The 17,286-nt window shown below is 38.3% G+C and overlaps 1 protein-coding gene across 1 annotated transcript; it reads right to left on the minus strand.

Annotated features, from left to right (window-relative positions):
- Positions 1–13,433: 13,433 nt before the first annotated feature.
- LOC110606208 (putative B3 domain-containing protein At1g78640) lies at positions 13,434–14,216 on the minus strand. The gene has a single exon (XM_021744965.1). It carries the CDS (start codon positions 14,214–14,216, stop codon positions 13,434–13,436), a length of 783 nt encoding a protein of 260 aa, XP_021600657.1.
- Between the last annotated feature and the right edge of the window lie 3,070 nt (positions 14,217–17,286).

The following is a 17,286-nucleotide window of genomic DNA, read 5'->3' on the forward strand; positions in this document are numbered from 1 at the left end:
TGAGCAATACCAGATCCCCCTCCTGAAACTCTACTTGCCGTCTGCGGATGTCTGCATAACTCTTATGTCTACTTGCAGCAGTCTTGATCCTTTCTCTGATTATGGGTACCACCCTGCTGGTAATCTCTACTAGCTCAGGCCCTGCCAAGGCCTTCTCTCCAACTTCTTCCCAGCAAACAGGTGTCCTGCACTTCCTTCCGTATAACGCTTCATATGGAGCCATCCCGATGCTAGCATGATGGCTGTTATTGTAGGCAAACTCCACCAAGGATAGATGCTGCCTCCAAGAACCGCCAAAATCTAGCACACACATTCTAAGCATATCCTCGATAGTCTGGATGGTCCTTTCTGACTGTCCGTCCATCTGTGGATGGAAAGCAGTGCTAAAATCCAACCTGGTACCCATGGCATTCTGCAGACTCCGCCAAAACCTGGAGGTGAATTGGGGCCCTCTATCAGACACTATTGAAACAGGAACCCCATGCAGCCTGACGATCTCATCAACATACACCTGCGCCAACTTGTCCACAGAATAGCCACTCTTGACAGGGATGAAGTGAGCAGGTTTGGTGAGTCTGTCCACAATCACCCATATGGAGTCCAATCTGTTGGACGCCGCCGGTAACCCCACTACGAAGTCCATAGCTATATTCTCCCATTTCCACTCTGGAATAGGTAGCGGGTTAAGCATTCCAGCCGGCTTCTGATGTTCCAGCTTCACCCTCTGACACACTTCGCAGGCTGACACAAACTGTGCCACTTCTTTCTTCATCGCTGGCCACCAATAAACTTTCTTCAGATCTTGATACATCTTGGTGGCTCCGGGGTGAACGCTGTATCTTGCATTATGAGCCTCCCTCATAATGTCTCCTTTTAGCCCTATGTCATCTGGTAAACACAATCGACTCCCATAGGAGGATCCCCTTACTGTCAAATCTGAACTGACTGTCCTTGCCTGACTGAACAGTCCTGGCAATTTTCACTAACTCTGGGTCCTCATGCTGTTTCTGAGCCACTTGCTCCAGAAACACAGGTGTCACTCTCATCTGGGCCACTAAAACACCTGTACCAGACAACTCCAACTGTAGACCTTCATCAATGAGTTTGTAAAATTCCTTCACCACTGGTCTCCTCTCTGCCGATATGTGGGATAAACTGCCGAGTGATTTCCGGCTTAAGGCGTCTGCCACAACATTCGCCTTACCCGGATGATACTGAATCTTGCAATCATAGTCACTCAGCAGCTCTACCCATCTCCTCTATCTCAAATTCAAATCTCTTTGACTCAGGATGTACTGTAGGCTCTTATGATCCGTGAAGATCTCACATTTTACCCCATAGAGGTAGTGCCTCCACATCTTGAGTGCAAAGATTACTGCTGCCATCTCAAGGTCATGTGTGGGGTAATTCAACTCATGCTTCTTCAGCTGCCGAGAAGCATAAGCAATCACCCTCTCATTCTGCATTAGTACAAAACCCAGTCCCACACGGGACGCATCACAAAAGACTGTAAAGTCTTCCTCACTAGATGGCAGAGCTAACACTGGTGCTGAAGTCAACCTCTTCTTAAGCTCTTCAAAACTCTCTTCGCACTGGTCGGTCCACACAAACTTTTGATTCTTCCTGGTTAACCTGATCAGAGGAGCTGCAACTTTTGAGAAGTCCTGAACGAACCTCCTGTAGTAACCTGCTAAACCCAAGAAACTCCTGATCTCTGTCACTGTAGTGGGTCTAGGCCAGTTAGCTACAGCTTCCACTTTCTTAGGGTCTACCTCGATTCCATTTTCTGACACCACATGCCCCAAGAAAGAGATGCTCCTCAGCTAGAACTCACACTTAGAGAACTTGGCATACAAGCCATGTTCCCTCAAAGTCTGCAAAACCAACCGCAGATGATGGGCATGCTCCTCTGCATTCCTGGAATACACTAAGATATCATCTATGAAGACAATAACGAAGTGATCCAGGTACTGGCTAAACACTCTGTTCATGAGATCCATGAATGCTGCAGGGGCGTTGGTTAACCCAAACGGCATTACAAGGAACTCAAAATGCCCATATCTGGTCCTGAAGGCTGTCTTCGGCACATCCTCTGTAACAGCTCGGCCCCGCACGACCGGCCCTGTTACCGCTCACAGCCCGTGACCTTCCTCTGGGCCCAGCCACTGTGAGCAGCTCTTAACATCCCTTCACCCTCACGGGTTCCAGGCAGGATTTGTCCCCTTGGGTTCTCGTCAAACGCATCCTTCCCCAAGTGGATTTGGCCCAAATTTCCCTTTGGAAATTAGGTCGCCTCCCCCACTGCTCGAACCCTTGACCTCCCACTTTAAGGGAATAGTCTGGTGAGAGTGAGTACCAATTGTTCTCACTCTCACCAGACTATTCCCTTAAAGTGGGAGGTCAAGGGTTCGAGCAGTGGGGGAGGCGACCTAATTTCCTAAGGGAAATTTGGGCCAAATCCACTTGGGGAAGGATGCGTTTGACGAGAACCCAAGGGGACAAATCCTGCCTGGAACCCGTGAGGGTGAAGGGATGTTAAGAGCTGCTCACAGTGGCTGGGCCCAGAGGAAGGTCACAGCCGCCCAGCCACTGTGAGCAGCTCTTAACATCCCTTCACCCTCACGGGTTCCAGGCAGGATTTGTCCCCTTGGGTTCTCGTCAAACGCATCCTTCCCCAAGTGGATTTGGCCCAAATTTCCCTTTGGAAATTAGGTCGCCTCCCCCACTGCTCGAACCCTTGACCTCCCACTTTAAGGGAATAGTCTGGTGAGAGTGAGTACCAATTGTTCCAATGGAACAATTGGTACTCACTCTCACCAGACTATTCCCTTAAAGTGGGAGGTCAAGGGTTCGAGCAGTGGGGGAGGCGACCTAATTTCCAAAGGGAAATTTGGGCCAAATCCACTTGGGGAAGGATGCGTTTGACGAGAACCCAAGGGGACAAATCCTGCCTGGAACCCGTGAGGGTGAAGGGATGTTAAGAGTTGCTCACAGTGGCTGGGCCCAGAGGAAGGTCATGGGCCGTGAGCGGTAACAGTGCCGGACCCAGAGGAAGGCCGGGCTGTTACAAGAGGTCTTGGGGAACAATGCTTAGACTCAACTGTGGTGGCAAAGGTGTTAAGAAGCTTGACTCCTAAATTTGATCACGTAGTTGCTGCAATTGAAGAATCTAAGGATTTGTCAACATTTACGTTTAATGAACTAATGGGTTCATTGCTAGCTCATGAAGAAAGATTGAATCGTAGTTCAGAATATGAGGAAGAGAAAGCCTTTCATATAAAGGGAGAAACCTCAACGTTGGAAAGAATCACACGTGGTGATAGTAGGCAAAATGATCTGAGAAGCCGAGGAAGAGGTGCAAGTCGAGGACGAGAGCAACGAGATGGGCAGAGGCAACCTATCCAATGCCATTACTGCAAATGTTTTGGGCACATCAAGGCAAGTTGTTGGAAAAGAGCAAGTCAGGTTAACTATGCAGAAGAAGCAAATGAAGAAGAAGATGATGGAGAGGATGAGTTCAAACTCTTTATGGTTGATCTTGAGCTCAATGAGACCTCAGATGATATCTGGTTTTTGGATAGTGGATGCTCTAATCATATGACAGGCATACATTCACTATTCAAAGAGCTGGATGAGGACTACAAGCTCAAGGTGAGACTTGGTGATGATAAGCAGATGGAAGTAGAAGGCAAATGGACAATTGCTATCCGAAATGGAGCTGAAACAAGGCTGTTACATGAAGTCTTCTTTGTTCCAAGCCTAACCCAAAATCTCCTCATTGTTGGACAGCTTGTGACCAGTGGCTTCTCTGTGCTGTTTGAACGCTCCAAGTGCTTGATCAAGAATCAGCAAACTAAGCAAATTCTTGTCGAGGTAAATATGACAAAGAACAAATTGTTTCCACTTAACATATCAAGTATTGAAAAAAGGGTATTAATGGTGGAAAGGAAAAATGAATCTAGAATTTGGCATCATAGATATGGACATTTAAATATAAAGGGTCTGCAATTATTGTATAAGAAAGATAGGGTGTCTGGCCTGCCTGCTGTTGAATTTGTTGATTTATGCGAAACTTGTGTTTATGGAAAACAAAGTAGGAAGTCTTTTCCTATGGGTAAATCATGGAGGGCCACTAGCAATCTGGAGCTCTTACATGCTGATGTTTGTGGTCCTATGAGAACTGAATCACTTGGTGGAAGTAGATATTTTTTGTTGTTCACAGATGATTATAGTAGGATGAGCTGGGTGTACTTTCTACACTTCAAATTGGAGGTCTTAAATGCTTTCAAGAAGTTTAAGGTACTGGTAGAAAAGCAAATTGGAGAACGCATTAAGACACTAAGGACTGATAGAGGAGGAGAATTCACATCCAAAGAGTTTAACAGTTTTTGTGAAGAACATGGAATTCGTAGAGAGCTCACGGCACCATATACTCCTGAGCAAAAAAGAGTAGCCGAAAGGAAGAATAGGACTGTGGTAGAGATGGCCAGAACTATGTTGCAGGCTAAAGAGTTGCCAACTCATTTTTAGGGGGAAGCAGTGACCACTTCAGTATACATTTTGAATATGTCACCAATACAGGCAGTGCCGGATCGAACACCGTATGAAGTGTGGATGGGCAGGAGACCTCGGGTAAGTCACTTGCGAGTCTTTGGCTGCCTTGCATATGTTTTTGTTGAGGCTCATAAACGTGGGAAGCTTGATCAAAAGACAACAAAGTGTATTTTTGTGGGATATTGCACTAATGCTAAAGCGTACAGATTGTACAATCCCATCAATGGGAATATTATTATCAGTAGAAATGTCATTTTTGATGAAGAAGCATGATGGAATTGGACTGAGGATGAAAAAGGAAGCATTCACTTTGAGATCCCAGAAATCCATGAGGAACAGCTCATGGAGGCACAACCACAAACCCAATTGAATTCTCCAGGAGTCTCGGCATCGTCGGAGTCTTCTGTTGCAAGTCCTTCGAGAACTTCAATTGCTTCGGGAAGCTCTTCAACAAGCCCTCAAAGCTCGAGTTCAACTGATGAATCACCACCGAGACGAGTACGGTCACTCCCAGAAATCCATGAAACTACTCATGCTTTGTATATTGCAGATCCTGTTTCATTTGAAAAGGCAGCAAGCAAGAAGCAATGGGTTGTAGCCATGCACGAGGAACTTGAAGCAATTGAAAGGAACAAAACCTGGGAGCTAACAACACTTCCTGAAGGCAAGAAGCCAATCAGTGTAAAGTGGGTTTTCAGAACTAAGTTCAATGCAAATGGGAGTGTACAAAAGCATAAAGCTCGGTTGTTGGCCAAGGAGTATTCACAGCGACAAGGAGTGGATTATGAAGAAACTTTTTCTCCTGTTGCAAGGTTTGAAACAGTGAGGACTCTTCTTGCTTTAGTAGCAAAACAAGGTTTGCTTGTGTACCAGTTTAACGTGAAATCAGCCTTCTTAAATGGAGAATTAGAAGAAGAAGTGTATGTTAATCAACCCGAAGGTTTTGCAGTCTGTGGAAAAGAAGAACATGTGTACATGCTGAGGAAGGCACTATACGGATTAAAGTAGGCACCTCGAGCTTGGTACTCAAGAATTGATACCTATTTCTTATCAAATGGGTTCGAGAGAAGCAAGAATGAGCCCACGCTCTATATGAAGAATCAGGGTAAAAGTTCTCTATTTGTCTGTCTATATGTAGATGACATGATCTATATGAGCTCCTCCATATCATTATTGGAAGATTTTCGATCAAATATGAAAAAGGAATTTGAAATGACTGACCTGGGTTTACTGCATTTTTTCCTTGGAATAGAAGTAAAACAGGTTGAAGGAGGAATATTCATCTCCCAAAAGATATCTCGAGCCAACGTTTTCAATTCTGAGGACTCTTTGGATACTCCATCAGGTTCCTTTCTTGTTGCAGAAGCATCATGATCAGCGACCCAAGTTTCATCGAACAGTTTTAGTTTAGTGGAAACTTCCTCCTTTGCTGGCCGAGTTGAAACAACGATAGAACTGTGAAGGGAGAATGATGAACTGATTCGGGTGGTTCTAGGTTTCTTGATCATGCTTGGAAACTCGCAATGAAGGGTTAACTCAGTGGAAGCAGCGTTGTTTTCTTGAACGTCGATGATATAACGGTGATTCTGCTTCTTGTCAGATTGGTTGGTTACGAAAAGTTGATCTTTCATGGATGCTTGAGCACTGAAAAAGATGGAAATAATCTAGTTTCTCCATTGTCGAATTGTTGCTTCGAAGATTGGAATGTAAATGTGTACGGATTAATATGTATAAATAGAGAGAGACAGACTGTCAGGAGAAGGCAAACCTTCAACAAATGGGATTTCAGGTCCAAATAGGATTCTGATTTCTAAGTCTCCTCTTCCGAATCGGAAAATGAAAACTTTCTATTTAGGTTACATGGATTATATGCAAGCTGAAGGAGAGAGTGATTAATTTCCCGCCAAAGCTAAAGTAACAAACTTCAGCAACCCTTTTGTGGAACGCAGCGTTTTATTAAAGAATACAGCGGACAGCTTGCCTTAACAACACACCCAAAACGAACAGCAGCGACTTATCCAAATTAACACACAGCTTCAATAACTCAACATTCTTATCCCACTCTCTTTCTGGGAGAAAAAAAAAGGAAAACGAGAGGAATGTAAGAAAATAATTTTATTGAATGAAATAAAATTTATCGCTACGTCCGTCGCAGATATTTTAAAAAATTTTAGTTTATAAAGTCGCAGATATTTTAAAAGTTTTAGTTTATAAAGCGTAGTTTACTCTCTTCAATTTAATAAAATGTAAAATTTACTTCTATTTTTTAAAATCCTACTACTGAATTCTTGATATTTGAAAAAAAATACAATTCATTTTTTATGGTCAAGATCAAAATTAACTTGCTCTTAAATGTATTCTAAGATATATTATCATCTAAAACAATAAAATCTCTTTGATTTAATTAGGTTGTTACACCGGTTATCAAACTATGCACTGTCCACCATTTGCTTATCTAGTCGTCTCATTAACTGCTTGGCCGTTGGTCCGACCATTTGCTTATGAGGTCGTCCCTTCGATTGATTGGTCATTGGTCCGACTATTCGCTTGTCAGGTCGTCCCACCGACTCCATTTGCTTATCAGGTTGGACCGGTCATCATTAGGTCGTTCACTAAGTCGCCAGATCATCCAAGTTTACACCTCGTCTCAGGTTGTCTTCTCTAGTCATCTAGACCAGGTCGTATCCTTCTCTTTCAATGGTCGTCTTGCCTTACCACTTGTTTGTCATGATGAACTATTAGGTCAGCCAGGTGGTCGTATCGAACAAATACTCGGCCTCATCTTGCCTGACCACGTGGTCATCATGATTAACTATTATGCTGAATATGTACTCGATCGGCCTTACTTTAGGTGGTCGCTTTAGGTGGTTATCTTGATAGACAAATGGTCAACCTAGTAGTCGATCGTATCCTTCTACAGCCCTCCCCCTCCCCGCAAAATGTAATTGAGAGAGACACTAGAGATAACTTGGAGCAAAATTATTGATATAACGCAGTCGATAAAGGCTTAATAAATGGTTTCGCTATCTGGTCTTGACTAGACACATGTGAAGTAATCAGAAAATTTTTCTAGAGCAGTTCTCACATAATATGACAGTCAACATCGATATGTTTTGTCTTGTCTTAGAAAATCGGATTAGCTGTAATTTGTATAGCTGTCTTGTTGTCACAATAAAGCTGGGCTGGATAGCTAACCAGAATCTACAAGTCTCGTAAAATAGAGATAATCCAAAGTAATTCACACACTATTGCAGCCATGGCCCTATACTTTGCTTCAATAGAGGATTTGAAAACAGTAGTTTGCTTCTTTTTTTTTTTCAAAAAATCATTAAAGAACTAAGAAATATCTCAAACTCTGTTAAATATTTTCGAGAAAAACAACAAGATGCCCAATTCAAGTCACAATAAGTAGTAATTCGAAAATCACAACTAACAGAAAAATAAAGACCATTATTAACAGTAGCCTTTAGATATCGTAAAACATGCATGGCTACTTCCCAATAAGGTTTTTTAGGGGTAGACATAAAATGGCTTAGATGTTGCACAACATGGCTAATGTCTAGCCTGGTTAGATTAACACATAAAAGTATCCCAATTTGCCTTCTGTAACAATCTGGTTGAGCAAGAGGCCCTCCGACCTCTGGTGATAAATGTAAACCTTTAGGCTGAGAAAATAAAGCAATTTAACATACCAACATCAGTCAACAAGTCATTAATAAATTTTCTTTAACTTAGAATAGTGGCCTGATCAGACCGAGCTATCTCAAGCGTAAGAAAATATTTAAGCTGATCTAGATATTTAATTGTAAAGTTATTATGCAAAGCAGTTTTAACAATAGTAATATCATCAAGAGAGGTGCTCGACACATTCACATCATCAACATATATTAAAAGTATCATAAATAAGTGCCTTGATTGCTTAACAAACAGACAATGATCATGGGAAGTTTGTTTCAATTCCAATGATTTGAGGAAGCTAGTGAACTCAATATTCCACTGCTTGGAATCCTGTTTTAAACCATAGAAAGACTTCTTAAGCAAACAAACCTGACCAGGTAAGACTTTATGATATACTTGAGGAGGTAGCATGTAAACTTCTTCATTCAAATTTCCATGTAGAAAAGCATTATTAATATCGAGCTGATAAACAACCCATTGTTTTGCAGTGGCTAAAGCAATTAAGATCCTAATAGTTGTTAGTTTTGCAATAGGGGAGAACCTGTCCTTAAAATCCAAACCCTTAATTTGATTGTAGCCCTTGACTACCGGATGAGTCTTAAGCCTATCATCCTCTCCAGTAGGTTTATATTTTACTTTATAAATCCACTTATTCCCAATGGCCTTCTTCCCTTTAGCCCACGTGCATAGTACGGACTAGAAGAATTCAGAAGAATAAAATCTTTAAAGAATGGAAGCTAAACTAAATTGTGTCTTTTTACAAGAATAATATAAGTGTAGAATAATATAATGTCGTTTAATCAGGTTATTATGCCGGTCATCAAGCAATGCACTGTCTACAAAGTTGTCCGATCATTTAGTCATTGGACCCCCCATTTGTTTATCAGGTCGTCCCTCCGACTGCTTGGTTGTTGGTCCAAGCATTTGCTTATCAAGTCGTCCCTTTGACTGCTTGGTCATTGGTCTGACCATTTGCTTATTAGGTCGTCCTATCGACTCCATTTGCTTATCAAGTCAGACTAGTCATCATTAGGTCATTCACTAAGTCGCCAGATCATCCAGGTTTACATCTCATCTCAAGTTGTCTTGTCTAGTTGTTTGGACCTGGTTGTATTCTTCTCTTTGTATGGTCGTATTGCCTGTCCACCTTATCATCATGATGAACTATTAGGTTGGCCAAGTAGTCGTCTCACTGAACAAATACTCGGCTCATGTTGCCTGACCATCTGGTCATCATGATTAACTATTGTATCAATCGCGTAGTCGTTTCACTAAGCAAGTACTCGATCTTACTTTAGGTTATCGCTTCAGGTGATCGTCTTGATAGACAAATGGTCGGCCTGATGGTCGATCATATCCTTCTACATCTTTTTTCATTTAAAATGATTTGTTTACTATAAATATATTTTTTTTTCAGATTTTTTAAAATTATATATATTAGTAATTGGTGTTATATTTTACAAAATTTAAGAGTTTTATTATTTTAAAATAGTAGGTAATTTAATATTTTAATATCAATCAAGGATAACTTGTCAAATTAATTTTTTTTCATTCCCTAAAAATATAAGAAGCATGTGAGTATCGAGTTTGAGTTTTTCTATGAATAAATTTTGAGATATTTACCTTCACAATGATAAGGGATAAATAGTGATAAGAGAGAAGACCGAATCCTTATGTAGCCTATTAGTACCCAATATTTATATCTTCTTCAAATTCAAACTTATTAATATTTTAATTTTATTATTAATTTTAATATTTTACATATAATGTATGGTAAATTAATTTTTTATTATTATCTTAATGGATCATATTTTGTAACTTTAATTACAAATTATTATATTAATAAAAAAATAAATATATATAAAAAAATGTCAGCAACCAATTTATATGCTCATATCACAATAGATATCCATATATAAAAACCAAATATCGAACCAATTGTGAATCATTGTATTGAATTGGTTAAATACAAACTAGTATTATTTTAATTTGCAGAAAATAACTTATATGTCTGTGAAAAAATTTTTTATAAAAAATATTTTTTAATGAAATAATTTATTTTTTATTATTTAATTTTAATTTAAAAAATAAAATTTATTAATAAATTTATATATAAAAATTTTAATAAAAATTTCAAGATATGATCGTGACTATTTTGTCTTTAAAAAGAAAAAAAATATGGTTTGTCTTTAAAAAGGAAAAGGATGTGGCATCTTCACAGTGAATTAAGGTATTTTTAAGTGTCAGTATAATTAGTAAAAATTTAAAAATACATACTTAAATTGATTATTTTTTGAAAAAATTGTATATTTTTATACCCTTTATTTATTAAATGAAATTGAGATTGTATTTTGTCAAGTATAATTAATTAGATGGTTAACTAAGTGAAAAAATAATAATACTTGCACAGTTATTATTAAGAAACCAAATAATTGAAAAATACAAAGTAAAATGTGAATAAATCATTATGATAAGTGTATCTGAATAAATCTAAATTTAGTGATAAATACATTTAAATAAATCTTTCAGATTCTGCTCCCTTAATTCCATTTCAAAAAAAAAAAAAAAAAAATCTGAATATATTCTACTAATAATAATCTACTAAATATTCATTATAGACCTACTAAATATTCAGGGATAGACCTCATAAGCTCTCTCAAGTACAGAAAAGTTGAATATTTTCTCTCTTGAATCCCAATAAATCCCAATAAGATCTCCTTCAACTAAATTCCTTCTCTTCACGAAATTATTCAGCCACCCTTTGTTGAAGATGTAACTCTTTGATGTATGCCAGTACTTCAAAGCCACATTCAACTCTGTCTTTGTATCAAAATCCCAGAAGCAAAATTCAGCACCTTCTCCTCTGATCTTCTGAAGAGTTTCACTGCTCATAAATGGCAAAATATGATCCTTGACTAAAGCTGATGCCACCAACAGTCTGCAAAGATTACCAAGATCACTACCAGTTAGCCTCTTCTTAATCTTCCATGGATCATAAAGCACCAGTTTGGTCCAAACAGGATGCTTCAGCCTCATCTTTCTTTCCTCTTCAGGACTGTAAATTATCTGATTTGCAGTATCTCGAGCCAACGGTTTCAATTCTGAGGACTCTTTGGATACTCCATCAGGCTCCTTTCTTGTTGCAGAGGCATCATGATCAGCGACCCAAGTTTCATCAAACAGTTTTAGTTGAGTGGAAACCTCCTTCTTCCCTGCGCGAGTTGAATCAACGATAGAAATGTGAAGGGAGAATGATGAACTGATTCGGGTGGTTCTAGGTTTCTTGATCATGTTTGGAAACCAGCAAGAAAGGGTTAACTCGGTGGAAACATGGCTGTTTTCTTGATTGTCGATGATTTGACGGTGATTCCGCTTCTTGTCAAATTGGTCGGCTGCGAGAAGTTGATCTTTCATGGGTTTTTGAGCACTGGAAACATAGAAATAATCATAGGACTTGAGGTGTTGTTTCTCCATTCTGGAAATCTTAATTGATTGTGAGAATGGAATGAGATATGTAGAGAGAGAATGGAAGGAGACTGATGTTTATGCTTGAAGGCGATGTTTTCTCGGGTTTTCTTTTTTGAATCAGATAATGAAAATTTGCATGCAGAGACAGTGGGTTGCAATTAATGCATGTATCTATGTATATATAGAGAGACACAGAGTGTTAACCTTTAAGAAATGGGATTTCATATCCAAGTAGGAAACTGATTTCTATTATGGAAGATTATTTTTTTTTCTTTGGATTTCCTTTTTTGAATGGGATAACTAAAATTTCCCACCAAGCGTGTATATACACAAAACAAAATACAAAATGCAAAAAGGAAAATAGAAGGCCAAGGCTCCAAGATTGTGGTAGGAGAGTTTTTTGTAATGACAGGTGTTTCCTTAGTATTGGTTGATGTGGGTTCTGTTTGCAGATTTGCAGGATACTTGAACTTTGAGCTATGTTGAATCTTGAGGACACCTAATTTTGTAAGTTTTTCTGGAGAATTTTTATTAAGCATATATAGTAATAATTTGCATCTGAGGATTGATAAATTAAAGTTATATTTGGAGAATTTGTATAATAATCCTTTCCAGGAAAACAATAAAAGTTCTGAAGAGGCTGCAATAACTCGGTTGCAAGAGCTCGGTAAATGGGAGGAGAGTCGCTGGAAACAGCGTTCTAGAATTTCTTAGCTCATGGAAGGAGGTCGGAATGCAAAATTCTTTCACTTGTCAACCATTCAACATCAATGCTATTATCAAACTGAAAAGCTTGGATGGGTCTTGGTTGGAATCAGCAGAAGAGATTCATCAGGAAATCATGGGTTTCTTCAGGAAACTTTACACTAAATCTGGTACTCAATAAGGAGTACAAAGAGGTGATCAGTCTCCTCCCTAGACTTGTCACTGATGAAATAAACATAAATCTTTTGGCCGATGTTACTGATGAAGAAATCAGGAAAGCAACTTTAGACTTAGGGGGCCTTAAAGCATCAGACCCGAATGGGTTTTCGGGTATCTTTTACCAACACCATTGGGATTTAGTAGGTCACTCTGTGCAATTTTCTATATCAAGTACTGTCAAAAGCGTTAGTTAATTGTTTAAAACCTTAGATGAAATTTTTAATTTCACATGATCAGACGAATTTTATTCCTTCCCAAACCATTTAAGATAATATCATAGGGGCTTATGGAGACCCCAAAATCATGCTATGACAATAAATTTTGATTTAATTTCTCGAGCAAATTTTACATAAATTATCTCAAGTATAGAAAAATAGAATAATTTCTTGATTGAATTCTAATAAATTCCAATTAGGAGACTGATTTTTATGCTTGAAGGTGATGTTTTCTTGGATTTTCTTTTTGAATTAAATAATAAAAATTTGCTTCCATTTTATTTATTTATTTATTTATTTTTTTATAAATAGATATTTACTTATGAAAACCCAGAAATTAGAACTAAAAGAGCCTTGAAGACCAAGTAGGTTGAGGCTTGGTGTGTTGTTTTGAATACCAAATTCATGGGCCGGGTTTTAAAACAAATTCGTTTAGCTGCTGAAAATCTGTGTTTATGAGAAATACAAATGAAAATGTTAATAAATTTTCTGTTAACTAATCTGACTACATGGATCAAAATATATATATTGAGAAAAGCAAATGAAAATGTTAATAAATTCCTAAATATATCCTTCTAATAATCTGCTACAAATTCATGGATAGACCTCACAAGCTCTCTCAAGCACAGCAAAATTGAATATTTTCTTTGTAAAATCCCAATAAATCCCAATCAAATCTCCTTCAACCAAGTGTCTTCTCTTCACAAAATTATTCTGCCACCCTTTGTTGAAGATGTAACTCTTTGATGTATGCCAATACTTTAAAACCAGATTCAGCCCGATGTTTGTATCACAATCCCAAAAGCAAAATTCAGCACCTTCTCCCCTGATCTTCTCAACCATTTCACTGCCCATAAATGGAAAAATATGATTCTTGACTAAAGCTGATGCCACCAACAGTCTGCAATGATTACCAAGATCACTACCAGTTAGCCTCTTCTTAATCTTCCATGGATCATAAAGCACCAGTTTGGTCCAAACAGGATGCTTCAGCCTCATCTTTCTCTCCTCTTCAGGACTGTAAATCCTCTTGTTTGCAGTATCTCGAGCCAACGTTTTCAATTCTGAGGACTCTTTGGATACTCCATCAGGTTCCTTTCTTGTTGCAGAAGCATCATGATCAGCGACCAAAGTTTCATCGAACAGTTTTAGTTTAGTGGAAACTTTCTCCTTTGCTGGCCGAGTTGAAACAATGATAGAACTGTGAAGGAAGGATGATGAACTGATTGGGGTGGTTCTAGGTTTCTTGATCATGCTTGGAAACCCGCAATGAAGGGTTAACTCGGTGGAAACAACGTTGTTTTCTTGAACATCGATGATGTAACGGTGATTCCGCTTCTTGTCAGATTGGTTGGCTACGAAAAGTTGATCTTTCATGGATGCTTGAGCACTGAAAACATGGAAATAATCTAGTCGAAGTCTTGTTTCGAAGATTGGAATGTAGAGTGGTACCGATTAATATGTATAAATAGAGAGAGACAGACTGTCAGGAGAAGGAAAACCTTCAAGAAAAGAGATTTCAGGTCCAAATAGGATTCTGATTTCTATGCTTCAGTCTCCTCTTCCGAATCGGAAAATGAAAATTTTCCGCCATCATGTATATATAAATGGGGGTAATGTTGTCATTTTAGTTTCTAATAAGGTTACATGGATTATATACAAGCTGAAGGAAAGAGAAATTAATTTCCCGCCAAGGCTAACACACAGAAGTACAACACACCCAAAACGAACAGCAGCAACTTATCCAAATTAACGCACAGCTTCAATAACTCAACATTCTTACCCCACTCTCTTGTTGGGAAAAAAAAAAGCTGAGGAATGTAAGAAAATAATTTTATTGAATGAAATAAAATCCATGGCTAAGTTCGTGGCAGATATTTTATATTTTTAGCATATAAACTGTAGTTTAGTTCCTTTAATTTAATTAAATATAAAGTTTACTCCTATTTTTTAAAATTCTAATATTGAATCTTGATATTTAAAAAAAATATATAATTCAGTTTCTACGGTCAAGATCAAAATTAACTTGCTATTAAATATATTCTAATATGTATTATCATCTAAAACAATAAAATCTCTTGGATTTAATCAGGTTGTTACACCGGTCATCAGGGTATGCACTGTCCACAAAGTGGTCTGACCATTTACTTATCTAGTCATTTTATTGACTGCTTGGTCGTTAGTCCGACCATTTACTTATCAGGTCGTCTCTTCGACTGCTTGGTCATTGGTCCGACCATTTGCTTGTCAGGTCGTCCCACTGACTCCATTTGCTTATCACGTCGGACTGGTCATCATTATGTCATTCACTAAGTTGCCAGATCGTCCAGGTTTACACCACGTCTCAGATTGTCTTCTCTAGTCGTTTGGGCCAGGTTGTATCTTTTTCTTTGGATGGTCATCTTGCCTTACCACCTGTTTGTCATCATGAACTATTAGGTCGACCAGATGGTCGTATCGTTGAACAAGTACTCGGCCTCGTCTTGCTTGACCACCTGGTCGTCATCATTAACTATTATGCTGGCCAGGTGGTCATCTCGTTAAATATGTACTCGGCCTTACTTTAGGTCGTCGCTTCAGGTGGTTGCTGTGATATTCAACTGCTTGATGTGGGAAAACATCCCTCATCAGCAAATTACTAATTCAATTGGTAATATATAAAGTCTGGTTTAATACTACTAAATAACTTGGATTAACTATTTTGGATCAAGTGAAAAGTAGGTCCAAAAAGTTATTTAAGTCAGTTTGGGTTGGACTATTTCAATTGATATCAAAGCCACCCTGGGTCAGAAAAATTGTGCAGAGCTAGTGGAACTCCAAGGAAAGGGCTACCCATGTGAGACGAGGTGGAGCCACCCGAGATACTAGCGAATCACAATACCCGAGAGTTTAGTCCTGACTTAGCAATCGAATTCGATTCAGTATTCAGTTGTGACGAGGACGTTGCAAATTTAGTAGGGAAGAGTGTAATATTCAGCTGCTTGATGTGGGAAAACATCCCACATCGACAAATTACCAATTCAATTGGTAATATATAAATCGTGGTTTAATACTACTAAGTAACTTGGATTAACCATTTTGAGCCAAGTGGAAAAGTAGGTCCTAAAAGTTATTTGGATCAGTTTAGACTGAGCTGTTTCAGTTACCTTGATAGACAAATGTTCGGCCTGGTGGTGGTCGATTGTATCCTTCTACATCCCCCCTCCCCGCAAAATATAGTTGGGAGAGACACCAGAGATAACTTGGAGTAAAATTGTTGATGTAACTCAGCAGATAAAGGCTTAGTAAATGGGTCCACTATCTGGTATTGACTTAACACATGAAGTAATCAGAAAACCTTTCTGGAGCTATTCTCGCACAATATAACAGTCAATATCAATATGTTTCGTACACTGTTGCAGACATGACTCTATACTATGCTTCAGTAGAGGATTTGAAAACAATAGTTTGCTTTTTTTTGTTTTTCAGAAAATCATTAAAGAACCAAGAAAGATCCCAAACTCTGTTAAATATTTTTGAGAAAAACAACAAAATGCCCAATTTGAGTCACAATAAGCAGTAATCCGAAAATCACAACTAATAGAAAAATAAATACCAATATTAACAGTACCCTTTATATATTGTAAAACATGCATGGCTGCTTTCCAATGAGGTTTTTTAGGGGTAGCCATAAAATAGCTTAGATGTTGCACAACATGGCTAATGTCCGGCCTGGTTAGATTAACATATAAAAGTCTCCGAATAAGCCTTCTGTAACAGTCTAGTTGAGTAAGATGCTCACTGACCTCTGGTGATAAATGTAAACCTTTAGACAGAGAAAATAAAGCAGGTTTGCAATTTAACATACCAACATCAGTCAACAAGTCAGTAATAATTTTTTTTTAACTTAGAATAGTGGCCTGATCAGACCGAGCTATTTCAAGCCCAAGAAAATATTTAAGCTGATTTAGATCTTTAATTGTAAACTTTTTATGCAAAGCAATTTTAACAATAGTAATATCATCAAGAGAGGTGCCCATTACAATCACATCATCAATATATATTAAGAGTGCCATAAACGAGTGTCCTGATTGCTTAACAAACAGACAATGATCATGGAAAGATTGTTTAAATCCCAATGATTTGAGGAAACTAGTGAACTCAATAGTTCATTGTCTGAAGGCCTATTTTAGACCATAGAGACTTTTTAAGCAAACAAACCTAGCCGGGTAAGGTTTTATGATACTTTTGAGAAGGTAGTATGTAAATTTCTTCATTTAAATTTCAATGTAGAAAAGCATTATTAATATCGAGTTGATAAATAGCCCATTCTTTTGCAATGACTAAAGCAATTAAGATCCTAATAGTTGTCAGTTTTGCAACAGGGGATAACCTGTGCTTAAAATCTAAAACCTCAATTTGATTGTAGCCCTTGGTTACTAGACAAGTCGTAAACCTCTCTATCTCT

This window comes from Manihot esculenta, chromosome 18 (genome assembly GCF_001659605.2).
Source record: "Manihot esculenta cultivar AM560-2 chromosome 18, M.esculenta_v8, whole genome shotgun sequence".
Lineage (NCBI taxonomy): Eukaryota > Viridiplantae > Streptophyta > Magnoliopsida > Malpighiales > Euphorbiaceae > Manihot > Manihot esculenta.